Source organism: Syngnathus floridae, chromosome 18, assembly GCF_059516105.1.
Source record: "Syngnathus floridae isolate MCC-2025c chromosome 18, RoL_Sflo_1.0, whole genome shotgun sequence".
NCBI classification, from domain to species: domain Eukaryota; kingdom Metazoa; phylum Chordata; class Actinopteri; order Syngnathiformes; family Syngnathidae; genus Syngnathus; species Syngnathus floridae.
The window spans coordinates 7,871,790-7,889,997 of NC_142430.1; the positions used below are offsets into that span (position 1 = coordinate 7,871,790).

Sequence of the window (18,208 nt, forward strand, 5' to 3'; positions counted from 1 at the left end):
AGGGGGGTACCCGAGCAGGAATATTAACATCCCGAGACCCGCCGCATAAAAGTGACAAGGACGTTTGGCTTCATGCGGAAACAAGGTGGGATGAAAATAGAATAAATTGGCCAGCCTGCCGTTTGTAACTCAAAATAGCTAACAAAGCTTCATGTGTTCCGCTCCATCTTTTGCATTTAAATATCTGTCACTAAAAGGATGATGTCACTGCCGTATCGTTTGACTACAATTTTTTTGGGTAAGCTCACCTGAGCCCCTCCGCCGAACCGACTGATTCGCTTTGACACTGACATGTCGGACTACGATTTAAAGAGACAACGCCTCAGGTGTTATGAGGGCTCGGGTCACTTTGGAGGTCTTCTTTCATTTACCAGGGTAGCAGCTGCCACGTAAACTTTCAAGTATCCTAAACGTAGGACACCTTCCGTCATGCGTGTAACATGACCGAGGTTCTTCTAAGCCACTCATGTGTTGCTCTGTGGAGACTTACTTGACCACCTTTTACACTGAAAGCCATCCATTTGTCTTCACTAATATGCCAACAAGTCTATTGATCTGTCCGGAGAGGAGAGAATTGATTGAAAGCGTTCTTTTACTACTGCGTGAAGGCTTCCAGTGCACACAAGCAAAGCCAAAACAATAAAAGGTCATCTAACTACTGAGTGCTTTCATTGCATCCCGGGCTTTTAGTCGTGTCCAATATTAAATCATTGCAAAAGCACACATTTTTCAAATAATCAAATCCAATCAAACGCTAATCGAAGGCTATCGTGCTGTGCGAAATATTGCCGAGCTTTGAAATGCTAATTGGAATGTTCTCACGCGGATGAAAGAATACATGTCGATATTAAAATGTATGCACATATCATCTAAAATTTAAATGAAATAACTCCAATAAAATAGGTCGCTCAAGGTACTGACTGTGAATAAAATATTCCGAATTGATCGTCCTTATGCAGCATTACTTTCTGGATTGTTGTTTCCGTCAGTTAAACATCAACCGTTGAAAAGGGAAAAACAGAACGGGACCAACAAGGGATCCCTGAGGTACTCCGCAGGGGGGCTATTGTTGATTTATGTATTCCACCTTCTTCTCTAGTGCAATTCAATTATAACTGACTCACCTAATTAACTGCATTTCTGCTTAGCGAGACAGGAAAGCCACAAGCTAAAAGCCGTAAGCAAAAGAGCTACATTATTTATCGTTAAGCTTTTAGTTGCCTCGAGTGACATCCCGTGAAAATTGTTGACTTTGCATAACTCCTGGGACAAACCAAACATCTGTGGCACTTTTCCCAAACCAGTAAACATACTTAAATCAGCGGGATCAGTCAAATTTTGCTCCATCTGAACACACTCGCCCTGTTTTTGAACTCTGACGACTATCAAAGTGTGACAGCTCGCGCATAGGGAATGTCAGATTATAACCAAGACGAAAAGAGCCCGCGTGAGGTCGTGATGGAATCTGTCTCGCTTGGCGTCCCCCCGGAGGCCAGCGAGGGGAGGGGGGGGGGTGTATTGACCCGGCAATGCTTGGCAATCATAGCAGTCACGGGGTCAACGCGTCTTGCGGGAGAGCCTTGTCACTGTCACTCATGCTTTTGGCACTTCATTTGTCACCAAGACCGAGGAGGGGCGTTTGCAGACATCACGAGTCTTACAGAAGTCTTCAGACCATCTGGCGAGGGAGGGGAACCACGCCGTCCCCAACTACATTAGCATTCCGCTCACGTCGAGCGCCGGACACTGATATGAAGGGAAGTCGACAGCCGCCCGGTTTGTCGAACCTGCTGTTTCATGTGACAAGAATTGGAGTCTATTGTTTCTTCTTTTGGCATCTTCTCTGAATTTCTAAATGTAATTTCGCCCATTCATTTTGTGTTTGCGGGTTCAGAACGAGGAGGTTTGGTTGGTTCTGCTCCATCATCAAAGAGGACTCGAGATGACCAAGGTCTTAATGAACACTATTATCTTGGTCTTTATTTTGTCACAATTGTATGTCAAATATATATACGTCTATGTGACATATATTAGATGACATATACTGTTTCATTTCATTTCTTTACAATAGAGAAACAACATAGAGACACACTATTTTGGTTTCTAGGTAGAAGCTCCCTTTAAATAGTTTTCTTTTCTTTTCCACTTGAGCTCCCACTCGCAGTTTGTTGTCCTGTTATGAGTTTATCCACAATGTGTGCTTGTTTGGGTCAATATTTTTTTTTTTTTGGGGGGTCCTTCGTCCTTGGCAGTTCATCGAATGGCCTCCGATATCGGCCGCACAGATGGTCCCGAAGGTATCGGCTCCGACTTCTTCTGAAACTTTGCAAAGTTAATCCAATCAACTCAAATTTCCCATTCCTCTGCAGATGGCCGAGGGACCGTTTGAGGTCTCCACGGCGGCGTAACCTTGGCCCGCCATCTTGAATCCACGGAATCCAGTGCCTGTTTGCTCTCTGGCAGAAGAGCGGCTACTTTGTCCAGTCTCGACTTCAACGGCACCCCTGCGGTCCATGCGAGTCGCCAAAGTCTTCGTGGAAGGACTAGAAAGGTTTTGGGGATCGAGTCGTGCGGTCGTTACAACGGAGGGCGTTTGAGGGCGAACACTAATGGGCGCGGCGCTCGGAGAGGAAGGGCCGGCGGCGGGGACCAGACACCCCCCTGGGTTCTGCGTATCCAAACGCTTTCCCTCAAGGTCGCTCGCCTGCAGCGAGGGGATGATGGGAACGGAACGGGCGCGCGGCGAGGACGGAGGGAAGCAGCTTCCTTTATCCAGACGAGTGCAAGGCACCTCGGTCCATCCCCTTCTCCCGGCAAAGTGAGATGTCCCGCCGAGCAGGGCGCCGACCTTTCCCCTGCTGGCATCACACCTTGAGGCGGGAGAGAATGAAATGGGAAATAGAGAGAAAGTCATTGCCATGGCGACCTTTACACATATTTCACGTGGAAAGTACGTCAAAATTCTGAAATCCGCCCGCCATCTTCATTCTTGTTTGTAGTCGATCTAATTGAATTACATCTCCCCTCGGTATTAGAAAGGGGAAACGCAAGCTGGAGGTAAATCCGGCAAAAAAGCAAAACACGTCTAAAAATAAACCCCGTTGCAAAAGTTGCCTTCAGTTGTCCTTATCTGTGGCGGGTAAATATGTTTTGATGCTGGATAATAAAAGTGACAAGACTCAGCGGGGGATTTGTTGTCTCCAAATGGGAAAATACGGAGGGGCACTTCCCGACTTTCTGCTCAACCCTGTTTTTACACCCCCCCCTCTCATTTTTATCCTCCTCTTTTGCTGCACTATCGTCACAATCTCCCCTCACTTTACCTCCCACTACTCCTATCCAGAGATGAGACGGCGTATCCATGGCAACTGCGAAGAAGGGAGGAGTGGGGTGAGGAGTTGGGGGGGTGTCTGCTCTGAAGCTTGGTGTTGTATTGCTGCTCAGTCCAGAAATAGGTCACTTGAACCTGCTAGAGGGACATCTGGAAGTGCATCGATGGCTAATTGGATTGAAATGTGTTCAACTTACGAGTTAGCTTCAATCGCTCGTGGCTCATTTGCTTTTCCGTGAGTAGACATATCTACTCATCGGTCTTAAATTAATAAAGTACTTTTTTTCTGGTCCATGAAATTTGAAGCGGTGGAAAAAGTAAGGCTGAATCTCTGGAGTATTTGTGGAAATGGCATCAGAAGTACAGCAGAACATGACGGCGAGTGTCTGCTGAGTGACTGATGAGAGCACATTTCACACTCATTCTCTTTCAAAATGGAGACAAAAGCCTTGACCTCAATTGGGGATACGCCGACGCTGGGATGGAGAACTGCTCGGTTTTGACAAGCTTTGTTGAAAGGGGAAAAAAAAAATAGGTCATATAAAGAGTTTGGGAAGTTGCCGTGATGTTCAATCAGAGGCGCCTCGCTAATAGGAGCGTCGCCGGGGACGCCGCCGCTCGCTTTAATGATCAAGTTGCACAGTCTGACAGCAAACGAACTAGCTTCCGGAGTGGCGGCCCGACAAGCAGCTCGAGTCAAGTGTGTCAAGTTTTTCCTCACTGGCATCTTCTGAGTTTTTTTTTTTTTTTTTAACTGAAGTTTGGGAAATACTCCTCGAGAAGGTCAAAAGTACCTCCTGAAGGACTCAGAGTGGCCAAGGCGCTCCTCCCGCAGGTGCTTGTAGATGTGAGAAGATGTTCGCGAGGCGTCCGCCAGATTAGACCGCAGCTTCAGCTTTCCTCTGGAAATGGGCGGCGTCCTGAAATGATTGGTCTCCTTACGTCGTAGCGCCGGGCTGAGCGAGAGGGAACTGCTCCTGGAAGCACAGAAGAGGAAACGTCGGCGTGGGTGGATGAATTTCGGGGATTTAACGTAATAAGCCGCGCGGCCGTACCGATTCAATAATCCCTTGTAAAATCTTTATCTCATCCTTGTTTGGATTGACCTTTCGGCTAAACGGAAGCGGGAGGAATTTACAATGTTCGTTAAAAACGTGGCAGGGATATGATAATTATGGGAAACAGATGTCATTCATCAGCTCCACTTTTTTTTTACATTTTCATGCAGTGGTGCCCGAGGAGCGAGGAGAAAGAAAGGAGGGAAGCTGAGGGAGGCTCATAAAAGTGCCGTCCGTGGCTTTGCCGGTGTTCGGGCGGCCATAAATCAACACGGCGGGCATGTTGCCGATGGCACCGCGGGAAAAGTCAAAGAAGAAGGTCAGAAGAAGAACAAAAAAAAAATCACAATAAGTGTGAGGCATTTCTGAAGGGAGAAAATAGACTTTCACCACATAAAAAAAAAATCTGTCATGGGTGGTCAATCTTAAAAGCTATAATTGAAGAAATCACAGTGTCCGAAGAAAAACAACCAATCCAAGAGGGAAGGCATGGCTGATGAGATGTCAATCAAACACAGATTTAAATGGTGCATTCCAAAAATAATATAGTTCAACCGAGTTGTTTGACAATGACATCTTTTTCCTCACGATTGTTTTTTATTTTTTATTTTGCATGAATCAGATGGCAGATTTTGCTAAAACAAGATGCCCCCCGGGACCAAAACTCTCGATTCATCAAGAGCTGCTTTGTTTTTGTTGAACGGCGGTAGCAGCGTGTTAACACGTTCTTCTCGCCGTCGTTCGCTCAGCTTGATATTTGGCGACGAGGATATTGAAGTCGATGCGCAAAAGTTTGGAGCGAGCACATTTCCCGCAGTTTTGAAGCCTAATAAAAATAGAATAAAATAAAAATCGACCTCAGCTGCAGCTGTTCAGCCATTTTTGATTGTGGATTGTGTTTTATCACTCTTGTTATTGTTGCAGACACCTCAGGAAGTCGAGATCATAAAAAAAAAAAAAGCAAAGGCTAGATTCCAAAACAAGCATCCTGATGTGACCCGCTCGCAAGTCCAATTAATCCTACGCCAACGGATCGCTCGTTTTACGTATTTTATTGAACTGAACCCGAGCCAAGCGCGAAGTTGCCAATAAATATATTTCTACTTCATTGATTAAGCCCTCACGAGTTCTTCATAATTCAATTATGACATTCAAATGTTCAAAGCGGCCGGCCGACCCGGCTTCAACTGACGAGCGGCGCCATCATTACACATCGATTGGCAAAAGCGTTGCGTGCGTCAAACTTTGCGAGGCGAGTCGCTCGGGAGCCCGGCGAAGTGCTTTTATTCGCCGCGCATCACTCTTATGAAACGATTGATCGAGGCGCTCATTGATCTGCCGGGATACGAGTCCGAGGAACAAAAGAGATGAGCCCGATTGTTGCTCTTGTACACCTGTTCCCGTAAAAGAAGACTTGTTTTGTTCCTTTTGTTTATTACCTCAGTAACTACGCGGCGCCTTTTTTCTTTCAATTTCATACACAGGAGCAATTCGGCTGGAAAATGAATGCGAGTATCCACAAATAGCGCCTTCGGGCATTTTGTCTACGGCGGATCGGGGAGACGTCAATTGGCTGGAAAGCTTTATTTGGAATAATACTGCAACAGCGGTGCTGCTATATTATAATTATGGATGGATCTAGCGTGGAGGGAGCAACAATATCACAAAGCCCCATCTTCAAGCTCGCTGTCACGCTGGGTTTTAAAAAAAATGGTATATTGCTTTCTCTCCATGGCGTGCATGCACTCGTGGCCAACAATGAGGCGCTCTAAAGCAGGGGTGTCAAGCTCTTTTTTTTCCACGGGCCGCATTGTAGTCTTTCGGAGGGCCATTATGACTGTCAACCTCGTATTATATACAGTAAAAGCTACAAAACAAAATGACAAATCAGATGAATAAAAACTGGTCAAATATTAAAAAAAATATATATATTATTAAAAGTGAAGACAATTTGCAATTCTAGGAATGACACACGAATTTGATGCCAGCACAAATCCCCCATTCACACACTTTTATTTTGATATATTACTTTAAAATTTTACTTTATATATATTTTTATATCTCTCGTGCACTTGTGGCCGACAACGAGGCGCTCTAAAGCATGAGCAAAAAGTCTCTGTTGCTGTTCACTTAGTATGGAGCGGGTACTCTTTGGGTCATCCTGACAGCTTTTTATGAGGCTTTTTATCCGGGATGGCTCAGAGTGTGCCGCGCTTTCTCGGGTCAATAGCCGAAAACATCTCCAAATCATCCATCAGAGTCTAATTCGACTCCGCCTCGTCCGACTCCGACAAGCGGAAACAAATGATTGACTGTCCGCCGCCCCGGTTGAAACACCTGCGTGGTGCGGCGATGCCCCCCCCCCCCCCCCCCCCCCTCAGGAATTTGTCGCCTGTCAGCCGTGGACCCGCAATCAGCCACCACATCCTGCATGTCCTTGCTCTATCACGCCCAAAGCTGCACTCATCACACCGACTTTAAATAAACGCGCGGCGTTTTATGCACCGTCTTGTCTTATTTGCATCCCATTACGTGGCAGATTTACGGCCGTCTTTGCGGCGCTGCCCATAATTAGGACAAGAGCCATACATCAAGCGGGAAGCAGACAGTTACCGTCACTCATTTCTGGTGATTTGCCAGCAGCGAGTACGAGCGAGCGAGCGGCTGCCCGCCCGCCCGCCCGCCCGCGGGACGACGAGCGAGTTGCGTCGCTTGCCTGACATGAATGTCATTACGCGCCAGAGTGAGTTGGCAGACGTTTGGCGAAGGAAAAAAAGGAGTCAAATAAAAACACAAACACTTTTCCGTTGACTTCCCAGACGAGGAGGTTATTGTTGCACGCGCCAGCCGCATCACACTCCCCCTTGTCCCGCTAGCTATGTTTACAAAGCACCTCCGAGATCACTCACAGCCAAGATGAGACATTTTGCTCAATATTTTTTCGGATGAAGCAGGGCGAGGACTGGCAAAGCTGTAAAATGAAAAAAAAAAAACCTTGAACGCCGCATCCACTCGACAAAGACAAAGCGGGATCCATTTCACATGTGAAAATTACCCAGCACACAGTGCGGCATCCGTCACAATTGCACACATCATGGCTTTTGTGTCGAAAGGTCAGCAACATATTGCGGCTTGATTGCTTTTCCCGCGTGAGCGATGCGCCGGCGTTTTCACCTGAAGCGTTTTCCTTTGCACCGCGCCCTGACGAGAATTCGCGGCGAGGCCGTGGGCGCTCCAGGGTCGGCAGCGCCGTCGTGGGTGCCGCAGGCCTGCAAAGAGACACATGACGTGAGCGTGTGGATTGTGACTGGGGTTAACGTCTGAGATGACCTTCAGAGGAACAGCTGCTAAATCATCGTGACCGACCACCGCCTCGACAATACTGCCGTGTCCTTGTCGCGCTCGGCAATCTCGAAGATTCGTGACACCTTCAAGCTTATTTCAAGTTAGCTCCCCTACTTCCATTTTCCAGAAGAATACAGGATAAAAAATGACAAGAATCATCTCGTCATTACCTCATTCACCGCCAGTTAATATCTTTGACGTCTATCCGAGTTCAAAATCACCAAAGTAGATTTCTTAGGAATTCAATTACACTTATGAACTGTAGAGGGAGCCCCGGAGCACTAAAAATCCAATTATCTCTCAATGCCGATTATATTCATACAGCTCCATTTTTAGCAGCGGTCCACATAAAAACATGCTGCAAGTGATGTAAGACGGCGCAGTGAAAGAGCTCGGGGGTAAATACATAATGTGGGACGAGAGCCCAGTATCAGCGCACTCCATAAGGTTTACGTCCCCCGTCAGCGCTCTCGCTCGTATTCCCCCGTGCTCGGGCGCGGTCTTTAATTACGCTTTACATTTAAAAGCTCAGATTAGAAGGGGACGCTTTGTGCAGCACACTGGCCCTCGCAGACAACAATTAATCCCACATAAGATTACGGTAATGGCTACCCCCCCACCCCCCGTCCTGCTCTCTGTTGGTCTTATCACAATGAGCAACATTATCTGTCAACAATTCCGGGGAAACACCCGCAGGAGCACCCTGGTGAAAATCAGGAGATAATTTTGTTATTCCGCTAACGGGAGGGAATTCCCGCTTTGACCTTTTATTGTTCTTCGATGTCTATAGCGTTATCGGCATGTCCCTCGACGTCAATGTTTTGGTTTTCATATTATAAATTTAAGCAAATAAATAAAATAAAAATCCATTTTGACCTGCAATGGGAATATTAAGAATTTTAAAAATTAAATAAATAAATAAAATGAAATAAATAAACATTTTGGACCTGCAATGGGTATATTAAGGAGGGAAGAAAAACCTTTCCAAATTGTTCAGCCCTCCTCAGAAGTACGTGGCGTCTCCAAATTCCGCTAACTTGTCAGGGGGATGACAAGGGGAGCACCCATCCGTGCATTTTCTCGCGCTTATCCTGTTCAGGGTCACGGGTGAACTGGAGCTGATCCCAGCTGAATGCTGGAGAATGGCAGTCTCCACGCCGGATTGGTCACCAGTCAATCGCATCGGGAAACAGACACGGAGAGGGAAGAGAGCCCGACCCGACCGCTCCATCACCGCTGACTCGAGTCAAAGAGTCAAACGGCAGGCTCCGTTCGGACTCGGAGCGACTAACAAAAAGGAAGACGTTGCAAGGTGTAACCACTTTGCTAACTTGCCTGTTTGTTTGCGGCCGTGTTTTACGACTCTTTTAAAAGCCTTGACAATACAAGACAACAGGAGGACACAGGAGCCCAATAAAAAGCTATAGAAAACCTCTGCATTCAGCCTTACATTAATCCTCGCCTTCTTTATGGGCCCTATTTGGATTCTTAAATAAACAGCAGTAGGATAATTAAGAACTGCGCACAGCTACACACTTTTTGGCACTGCCTGGTATCTCGGCGTTGTTGCGTAATCGCGCACCTGCATGCGAATTTGCATAAACCGTTGGCGGCATGACCTGTCAAGCTGCACGATGCTGCCATGTCATTAATTATGGAGATACAAGCCTGTCGCTGTCACTTGCTAAACAAGACGGCAATTAGATTCAGCCTCTCTAAAGCCTTCAGAAAAAGTTTGAGAGGTTCCAGAACGGAGCCCTGTGGAACACCTTTTAATGAGACTGGGCCAATAGAAATAGCCAACCCAGGACCTTGATTTCGAACTATAGGTGACATATTTTAGAAGTTCCAGAACGCAGGAACACCATGTGGTACTCGCCATAGAGAACTCTCCCGGGTTCTTCCGACCTCTGTTTTTTTTTCCAGTCCATTAGTCAGCACCACATTAACATTACGCTGATGGGAGTTTAATTTCCTTGGTGACCTCATTCGACACCTGTCGCTGGCACGTAATTTTGACATCAGCTCGGCAATCTCATTCCAACAGATACGAATTTGCGCTCGTCTCCCTCCCTCCATTCTCAGTGGCAACAAAGGCTGCTTAGTGTGTGAAATTTCCCTTCCCCTTTCATTTGCCATCCTTTGAACAAATCATTTCAAATATGACCCCCCTCGGCTGTGCAATTCAACGAGCTATTCCGGCACATGTAGAGGGACAATACGCGCTGCGGAGAAACAATGTTTTGATATTGGGTTCAAAAAAATAATAACAGCAACAGCAGGCGTTTCCAAGATGGCTGCAAGCCACGGTGCGGTGGCTGGCTAATCTTACCTCGGACTCTGCAGATCATTCCTTCTCCCGGGTGCTTAAGGCCATTGAACTAACTTAAGCTTCCCTCACACCGCTGTTTTTATGTTTGTGTCATCCCGTTCTCCTTGGCATCCTACGAGGTCTTAAAGAAATGCGGAAGAAAAGTGCCGGGATTGGTTTTGGTGCCAAACTTTGCGGACGGTGGTTTCCGAAATTGTTTTGAGAAGGAGGAATTGTAACCTGCCAAGATGTACGTTGAACATTTTAACAGCTGTCAACTGTCATTTTAGATGACGGTAAAAAAAAAAAAGGCTTTTAAGAGTCTGCAAAGTAAGTTTCTGTAGGTGGGGCTCGCTTTCGGGGGTGTTTGTTTCGGAGGTAGACATTGATAAATTATTGAAGAGCCTCCACTCGGCGAGGTACTTACGCAAAAGAGATGCAACAAACCTGCATTGAACTCGAAAATACTACGAGTTCTCCAGCGACTTTATTGCTTATTAAAAGCAGATGAATGTTTCGGCCTGCCGAAAACTCCCTGCAGCCTTTTCAGCCATTTCAAATATGAGCAAGAGTGATGATTAAATAGAAGCGGCCATTCCTCGCGCAAACAACAAGCCCTTTATTTAGACTCACTAATATATTTTGCACATTGCAATTACATGAGAGAAATAAAGTAGCACACGCAGGACCGGCAATAAAAGCCACGGTCAGTAGACTAGAGATTTTTCAATTTTATTTATTTATTTGCTCATTTCTTCATTTTTTTAATTTATTTTTCCATTTATTTATTTATTTTAATTTATGTTTTGAGGTTCGTGGTATATGGATAATATGAGGGGTTTAAAAAATAAAAAAAATAAAAGGAAGGTCACGAGGATCGGCTTGAAATGTCCCGGTGTCGTGTTCTTCCTGGCATTAATAATTAAATCCCGTATCTTCATCTACTTTCATCCTCGTAAGAGTCACTTCTTGTACAAATGTTCTTGTCTTAGTGCGCATTATGGTTTTTAGCATTTACAAGCAAGGGATACATTATTCAAATGAAGGCAGCGGCTAAATGCCATTTATGCAATCGTGGTAGTTTCAAGCAAGCGATATTTCCTTCTGAATTGATACCATAGAGATCTAAAGAGTCTTGAACTTGCCTTGTGGAGCGTGTACTGTGTTCTGAAGGCAGATTTAGACATCAGACCCGAGGCGTTGATACCACAGTCCCGCAAGCTGCGACTTTCGGAGAAATGAGCCTGGAGTTTTTGTCGGTGTCTCCTGCAAGTCAAAAAAATGGAAGTAAAAAGCCATATTAGAATAAAATAGGATATTACTTTGCCATTCTCATTGAAATAAAAATCAACAAATAGTATTTTAATTTAATCGTATGAAGAAAACATCTGAATTGCACTTCCCTTTGGATTCAACTTTGATCGAATTAAATATTAACAGATTCCTAAAACTTTGGAATGAAATGTTAATTTGCCATTAATAGTTCATCTTAAAAAACATGGGGGGGCAGCTAAACTCTCCGCAGCGTTGCATACTAATTACTTCCTGACTAAAAGGCATGAAAACAAGATGGTATTGTTTCACACAAAGTTTTCAAACTTTTCAATGAAAATAATAATCAGGATATGGAGGGATTAGATTTTCAACCGGAACTGAAGCCGAGCAAATTGATTCGGGCCGCGTGCTGGGTCACGCCGGCCCGCCGGAGCGCCGCAGTACAGCAAAGCAAACCCGATTCTTATTTATCAAGACACATTCAATTAAGACAATTTATAAGCGGCATTAACTCCTTCCCCCTTACAGACCGCTCTTAATTCTCTTTGTCTGCATTCCTTTTCCTTTCTGCTTCTCTGCATGTGAGTAATTGAGGTTGGCAGGCTGATTCAGCAGCCATTCACCAAATCTTTTCATTTCCAATCAATTCCCTCCAGTGAAAAGATTAAAAATTTCCCACCATTATACCGCCCTCATTAACTGTTAAGTAAAATATTTTGCTGCAAAATAAATAGGAGTAAATAAATAAATAAAAATAAATATTTTATATAATTAATATATATGATATATAAATAGAAATAAATAAATATAAGTGATTTTGCTATAATTTATTTATAATAAATAAATATGAATAAATAAATAAATAAAAATAAATATTTTATATAATTAATATATTTGATATATAAATAGAAATAAATAAATATACAGTGTTTTTGCTCCGAGAGCCTTTTGCATCCTCAATTATTTGCAAAGTCATGAAACTTACTTGTTGTGCCGGTAGAGAGCCATGCACGCCACTCCGAGGAGACACATCCCCGAGGCGATGCTGAAGATGGACAACACTTGCCTCTGGTAGGTGTCACCGCTTTCTGCGTGGGGGGGAAAAAAATACAGGCCATTAAATATCGCCAATTGACACACAGGCTTCCAACAAATTTGAAGGGAGGAATTCATACAAAGCGTCCTACAAAGCACGGACTCGGCATTAGCATGATGCTACCGAGGAGCATTCAGGAAATGTCATTGTGCTAACTGATGTGAGATAATTGGCGCATTAAGACCAGTTCCGGGCGGATTGGCCGACTAACCTGCGATGTATGTGTCAGATCAGCGAGCGAGGCGACGGGGAATTTGCAAATGCCGCCGGAGCCTTTTGTCAAGAATGCTGCACATCAGCCGCCGAGGCTTAAGGTCATGAACGGTTGGGACAAGTGGCAGTTTGATCCCGGCAGAGATAGAAGAGACTGTGCGAGAGTGTTTTTTTTTTTTTTTTTTTTTAACACTTCTCTGACATGTCACCTGTGGCGGACGACGAGGCACTCTAGAGACTACGCGGGAGTGGACTTGAAGATTAGGCTGCTGTCTTTTAACTCTATTAAAATGAATCCCACCTCAAATTGGAATCTCGGTAAAAGTTACCGCAGCTCGGATGTGACCTCGCTTGGCACGTCTGCGGTTTTTGAGGCCGTCAACAGAGAGCGGTCCCGGGAGGTTTTTTCCTCATCTGTGCATGTCTGCTTACGTTTTTATCAAGCCGTCGCAACGGTTGTTTGGGAGCACGCGCGCAGCGGGGTTGAGTGCTTCCCGTGGTCACAATCTTGTGAACGCAGCAGGCGTTGAGTTGCACTTTACTTTGAAGACGTCTGCTCTGTTGTGGGCGAGCCAGTGTCAAGAAGTGTCAGCCCTGTCGCCGTCAACTAAATCACCTCTCAAGAAGTCTCGGATGAGACGAGATGACAGAAGCCGGGGGAAAAAAACAACAACTAAGTGACGTAGGAAGAACCACGCTAGCAATTCTTCTGGTTGAGGAACGAGTCGGGGGAGGGGGAAATGAAAAACAGTCGGAATGTGCCGACTGCGTTCCCTCTGGACAAAGAGCAGCGTGCTCTTATTACGGCAAAAGAGGTGAGTAATTGTTTCAAAAGATTTGTTATCCACGCGGCGGGCAATAATGTCAGCCCGTTCCCATGGTGCATCCAATTGCATTTTGTATTCCAAACACTTGTTTAGCTCACAAACACGACCCGCTGTCTTTTTTCGCCCCGTTGCTCCGACGCCACGACAAAGAAGCAACATACACCTAATTCCTAGCTGCCGTGTTTCCATGGCGACCGGCCCACATTCATTTTTTTTTTCTTCCCAAGGTGAGGTTGTTGATGTACTATGGATGCTTTTTTTTCTTTCCACCACGTCGTTGCCTTACCCATAAACTCAATTCCGAGTTCATCTGCTGTTGGATCGGAGGCCAGATGGAAGCATTGGGGGAGAGAGAGAGAAAAAAAAAAAGAGTCAAAATTCACCTTCAGACAAGCTTTGAATGCAATTAAAGTCATAAAAATAAAAGTTTGCAAAATGACACATTTATGTCACGATTACTGCTGCTGTCTTTTTTTTTTTTTTCTCCTCCTATTGATTTTAGCTGCAGGCTTTGCGGTAATTGTACCCACTCTGTCTCCCAGCGTCGCTTCCCGATACTCGCTAGCTGGTAGCTTCGAGACACGTCCTATCTCATGTACACCCGCGCGCACACACACACTTCTCACACACTTTGACATACGCCCTCGGACAGCTAAGTCGAATCCCGGCGCTGCGGGGACTGATAAAAAAGCAGCACTCGTGTTCTTCTCCGTTGCGACAGTGCCCTTTTTTCATGTCACTGTAATGTAATCGCATTTAAATTAAAATGAAAGCCCTCAGCGGTAATTGCTTTTCTGACAGAGGTGGGCCCGTTCGGAAATAGAAAAGGCGGCTTGCCGTGCGGCTGACAGATTATTTGCTGCTTTTGGAAGTCACCCCCCCCAAAAAAATTGGGATTGCAGAAGTCTGTCATCAATGGGTTACTATGGCAATTAAAAAAATGTATTTCCCAATTGCTTGGTAAACATACAATCATTTAAAGGCATCCGAAAAGTGCTCGCCAGCACAAAGTGTTTGTTTTGGTCGCAAATGAACGAGTCCCCGGGGGCAGGTTGAAAGGCGGTGAGAGCGAGCGGCCATTTTTTTTAGACCACGCCGTCCTCATCATTTTTTTTTTTTGGGAACACAATGAACAGCAAGTCCACTTGCAGATTTATCTCCAGCTCCCCTCAAGGATTAATAAACAAATGTCAAGCTTTATTTCACGCTCCATCTGATTCATCGTCGGGGTTCAGCGTTGTGAATGATTAAAAGCCATCAATTACAGCGGCCGGACGTTATGATTTCAGGTTGGTCAGAAGGTTCAATTGAGAGCTGCAAACGTCCATTCAAGGCTTTCTTTCTCCTCTTGGCAACGCTTCGGGAATCCCTCAAACGGCTTCCTCTCGCTTTGTCTCACGCCATCATAATATCGCCCAATCCCTCGCTCTGGCAACGCAAAGCACCTCGGGGAGTCATTTACACGCGAGGCGGCAGAATAACCGTGTCAGATGCTTTCGGCCTGATTAGGAGCTGCGGGGAGGAGACAATGACAGGATGAATCCAATCACAACAATTGAAAATGGATCAATTGAGGGTTCGGATGCACCATCTTGTTTCTTGTGTTGCACTTTACATCTCGGCCTCCGACCGCAAGATGTGACTCCCCGGCGGGGGGTTCCTCGGTTCCCGTCTTTGTGCCTCGCCGAAGATGCTCACTTACGGCGAGTCGATAGCCAGACAAAGGAGGAGCGAGTGCGATTGGAAGGCGCGATGAAGGATTGATTCGGCGGGGGCCGAGAAGTTTTTACTTGACTCCTCGCCTCGGGGATTGGGGGGAGGGAGGGGCGGAGTCAACCAACAAGCTTGCATAGGTCGACACAATGAATTCCGTGAGTGCTTGTTCCACTTGTAGCTGCTATTAGCGTGTGTGTGTGTGTGTTTGTGTGTGTTGGGACTTGATTTGGCTTTGGAAAGCAGGATAATCCTCCGATTCATGGGTAATCTGGGTAAATTTAGATGACTTTGTATCAACAGAGACATAAAATAGGCTGTCTTTTAAATCTTCCAGGCCACATTTCATCTGAGCTGCTGGTAAAAGAATGGGACGATTCGAAGCTGTTGCACGGCTGCATTATTTTTTTTTTTCAGCTCGGAAATCATTCTGGGCTTTTAAATTACAGACAGGGCTGCAAATTACTCCAATATTGTTCATTTGTGCCTGATTAAAGTGGTCAACATTTTAGGGAGAGTACACAAGTGCGGCGCTTTTGTGCCCATATATTAAAAAAAAAAAAAATGATAATAAAAAAATCAGCCCTTTTCTGGAGCCAGAAAATAGAAAAAGCAAAAATAAAATAAAAATGATTAGATCTCTGGAGCCAGTACAATAGAAAAAGCAAAAAAAAGAAAGAAAAAGAAAAGAAGAGCTCATGCTCTTCTGCAGCCAGTGCGTGGTGTCAAAAAAAACAAATTAAAAAAAAATAAAATAAAAATAAATAAGAGCTCCTGCAGTGAAAAGTCAGCGCCATGAGGGAGGTATAAAGCACACAATGCTTTGTGACACTGACTTGCGACCCCATTAAGGGAGTCTCACGGGGCCTGCTGGTATCAAACACACGAGGAATTAAGCTCTCAGTGCAGAGTCGCATAAAAACAGTGCACATTCTCAACACGGCGGGCTCGAGGGAGAGACCTTGTACCTCTGACTCCCGCTTTTATTCACTTTTTAAGCGCAACTGTTGCATGAAATGCGAAAAAGGATGAGTGCAAAGGACGTGGGGACGAAAAAAAAGAAGACGCAGGAGGTTTTTACATGCGGGCTTTGCTCTGAATCGGCGATATAAAGTCATAAAGAAAAAAGAGCCCTCGTGATGCACATTTTGACTGGAGGTGACCCCCGATGTGGGAAGGGACAGCTGGAAGGGCTAAAAACCGTCGGCGGGGAGCAATTGCCAACGTCATTCAACTCGCTGGGGTCAAGTGGAAGCGAAGGTGCTCGCTAAAAAATATTCCGATTTTTCTTTCATTTTATTTGGACTTGATTTATTTGACTTATTTTATCGGATGCCAATTGGCTGGAAAGACAGGATAGGCCGGTGATTATTATTGTTTGCTTTCTTTTCCTGTATTTGGATTTATTTAAAAAAAATGATGGTCGAGATGAACCAGTTTCTGTTTTGGTTGATGGGTTTAATAACTCAGGCATCCATCTGTATGCCCATCTGTTGGGATTACACAAAAACTGGAGAGCTGATCCTCCTCACACACACACACGCGTGCATTTTTAAACCTAACTCAATTTTCCTTCCAATATTTGTCATGCTGCTTGGACAAACACTGACTACGTAATTGAGAAGATCCGATTTAAATACACTAGAATGGCATTTAGTAAAGAATTTAAAGAATCAAAAAGAGGACATACTTGGGTCGGACAAGATGGCGTCCGTTTTGGGGACGAACTGGTCACAGCGGAGACCGTGGTAGCCTTCCTTACATCTGCAGGACACAAAAAGAAAAAAATCAGGATGAAAAAAAACAAGATGGAGCACATGACTGACAGGAAAGCGCAAAAACAACCCCCAACATATTCCTGGCAAAATGTCCGCCAGTCAAAAATCAAAACGTCACTTGTCAGCTATTGACTTGGAAAAAAAAATTAAACTCAAACCGGAGAAGCTCTTTTGAACATTTTGCATCGATCAATCATTTCCAAAAGTAACAGCCCGACCCTGGGGCTCGGTAGCCATTCATGAAAAAAATACGAGATTGACATTTCCCCAAACATCACAAAGTTGCGTGAACGGACTTTTCTTCAGTCGACGTTCTTTCCAATATCTGACAAGGAAGCGCCTTCACCATCTTGCCACCTTTGTACACGCTAAGCCTTGTCAGCCACGCGGCCCAACCTCGACTGTCTTGATCATCTCGACCCGTATCATCTCCGCCAGCTCGTTTCTCGCCGGCTCGCTGGCATGTCGTGATAGCGTACGCACACAAACATATCCCGGCTGGATGAAAAATGATGCTGAAAGAAGTTGGAAATCTTTGCAGGCCTCCGGGGGAAAGCAGCTGACAACTCGGGCTTGTGAATTTGTGTGTGTCTGTGAGATTCACTTCAGATTACACACAGTCACGCCATCCATTGTTCCCGCTCCCGTTAGAACGAGTCCTTCCTCAGACCGAAATCCGTCGACACGAGAAAAGTACGTTTTGGGTGGCGTGTTGGCAAAAAAAAAAAAAAGGAGAACAAAAGCAGATTTTGGTGTGAACAGCCTGACTGAGTCATATGACGACCCAGCTGCTTTTAACACATGTTCAAGATGGCGGAGCGAGCTACACCTCCCAGTCTGGAGGACGATGAGCGTCACCTCATCGCTAATCGGTGTTAATTAGCACGGAGGAAAAAAAAAAACAGGTCGGCGGGGAAGATGCGAGAGCCTGGCGACTTTTGCAACTTTTATGATTCTTTAAAAATGTTTTCCAGACGCGCTCAATAAACAACCGAGTGATATTTAAGAATTAATCACCTTTTTATCGAGGGGAGGCGTGATAAAATATGGAATTGTTCTTGAAGATTGGATGATGACTGTACACACATTCGGATTGGTGCCGCCGCCATCTCATTTTCACAAGCGTTCACGTTCAAAGGTGTTTGCACAAAGCGTGATAATGAACACACCATAATCACACTCTTTTAATGAGCTCACTTTCTTTCTTCACTTTTTTATCACGCGTTTGACTCGTCGCCACGATTCGTAAGGACCACCGACG

The 18,208-nt window shown here is 45.2% G+C and overlaps 1 protein-coding gene across 3 annotated transcripts in view; it reads right to left on the reverse strand.

The window, feature by feature from the left end:
- Window positions 1–1,954: 1,954 nt before the first annotated feature.
- The window catches only part of nrg3b (neuregulin 3b), a 93,414-nt gene continuing 77,160 nt past the window's right edge, over window positions 1,955–18,208 (reverse strand). For all 3 annotated transcript variants that reach the window (XM_088359104.1, XM_088359107.1, XM_088359105.1), the window contains 7 exons: window positions 16,860–16,933; window positions 13,743–13,769; window positions 12,306–12,408; window positions 11,191–11,311; window positions 7,564–7,658; window positions 4,126–4,308; window positions 1,955–2,870 (listed from right to left, as the gene is read on the reverse strand). In XM_088359104.1, coding sequence (XP_088215230.1) covers window positions 2,342–2,870; window positions 4,126–4,308; window positions 7,564–7,658; window positions 11,191–11,311; window positions 12,306–12,408; window positions 13,743–13,769; window positions 16,860–16,933 — 1,132 coding nt within the window. In that variant the 3' untranslated portion in view covers window positions 1,955–2,341. The remainder of the gene's footprint in view (window positions 2,871–4,125; window positions 4,309–7,563; window positions 7,659–11,190; window positions 11,312–12,305; window positions 12,409–13,742; window positions 13,770–16,859; window positions 16,934–18,208) is intronic.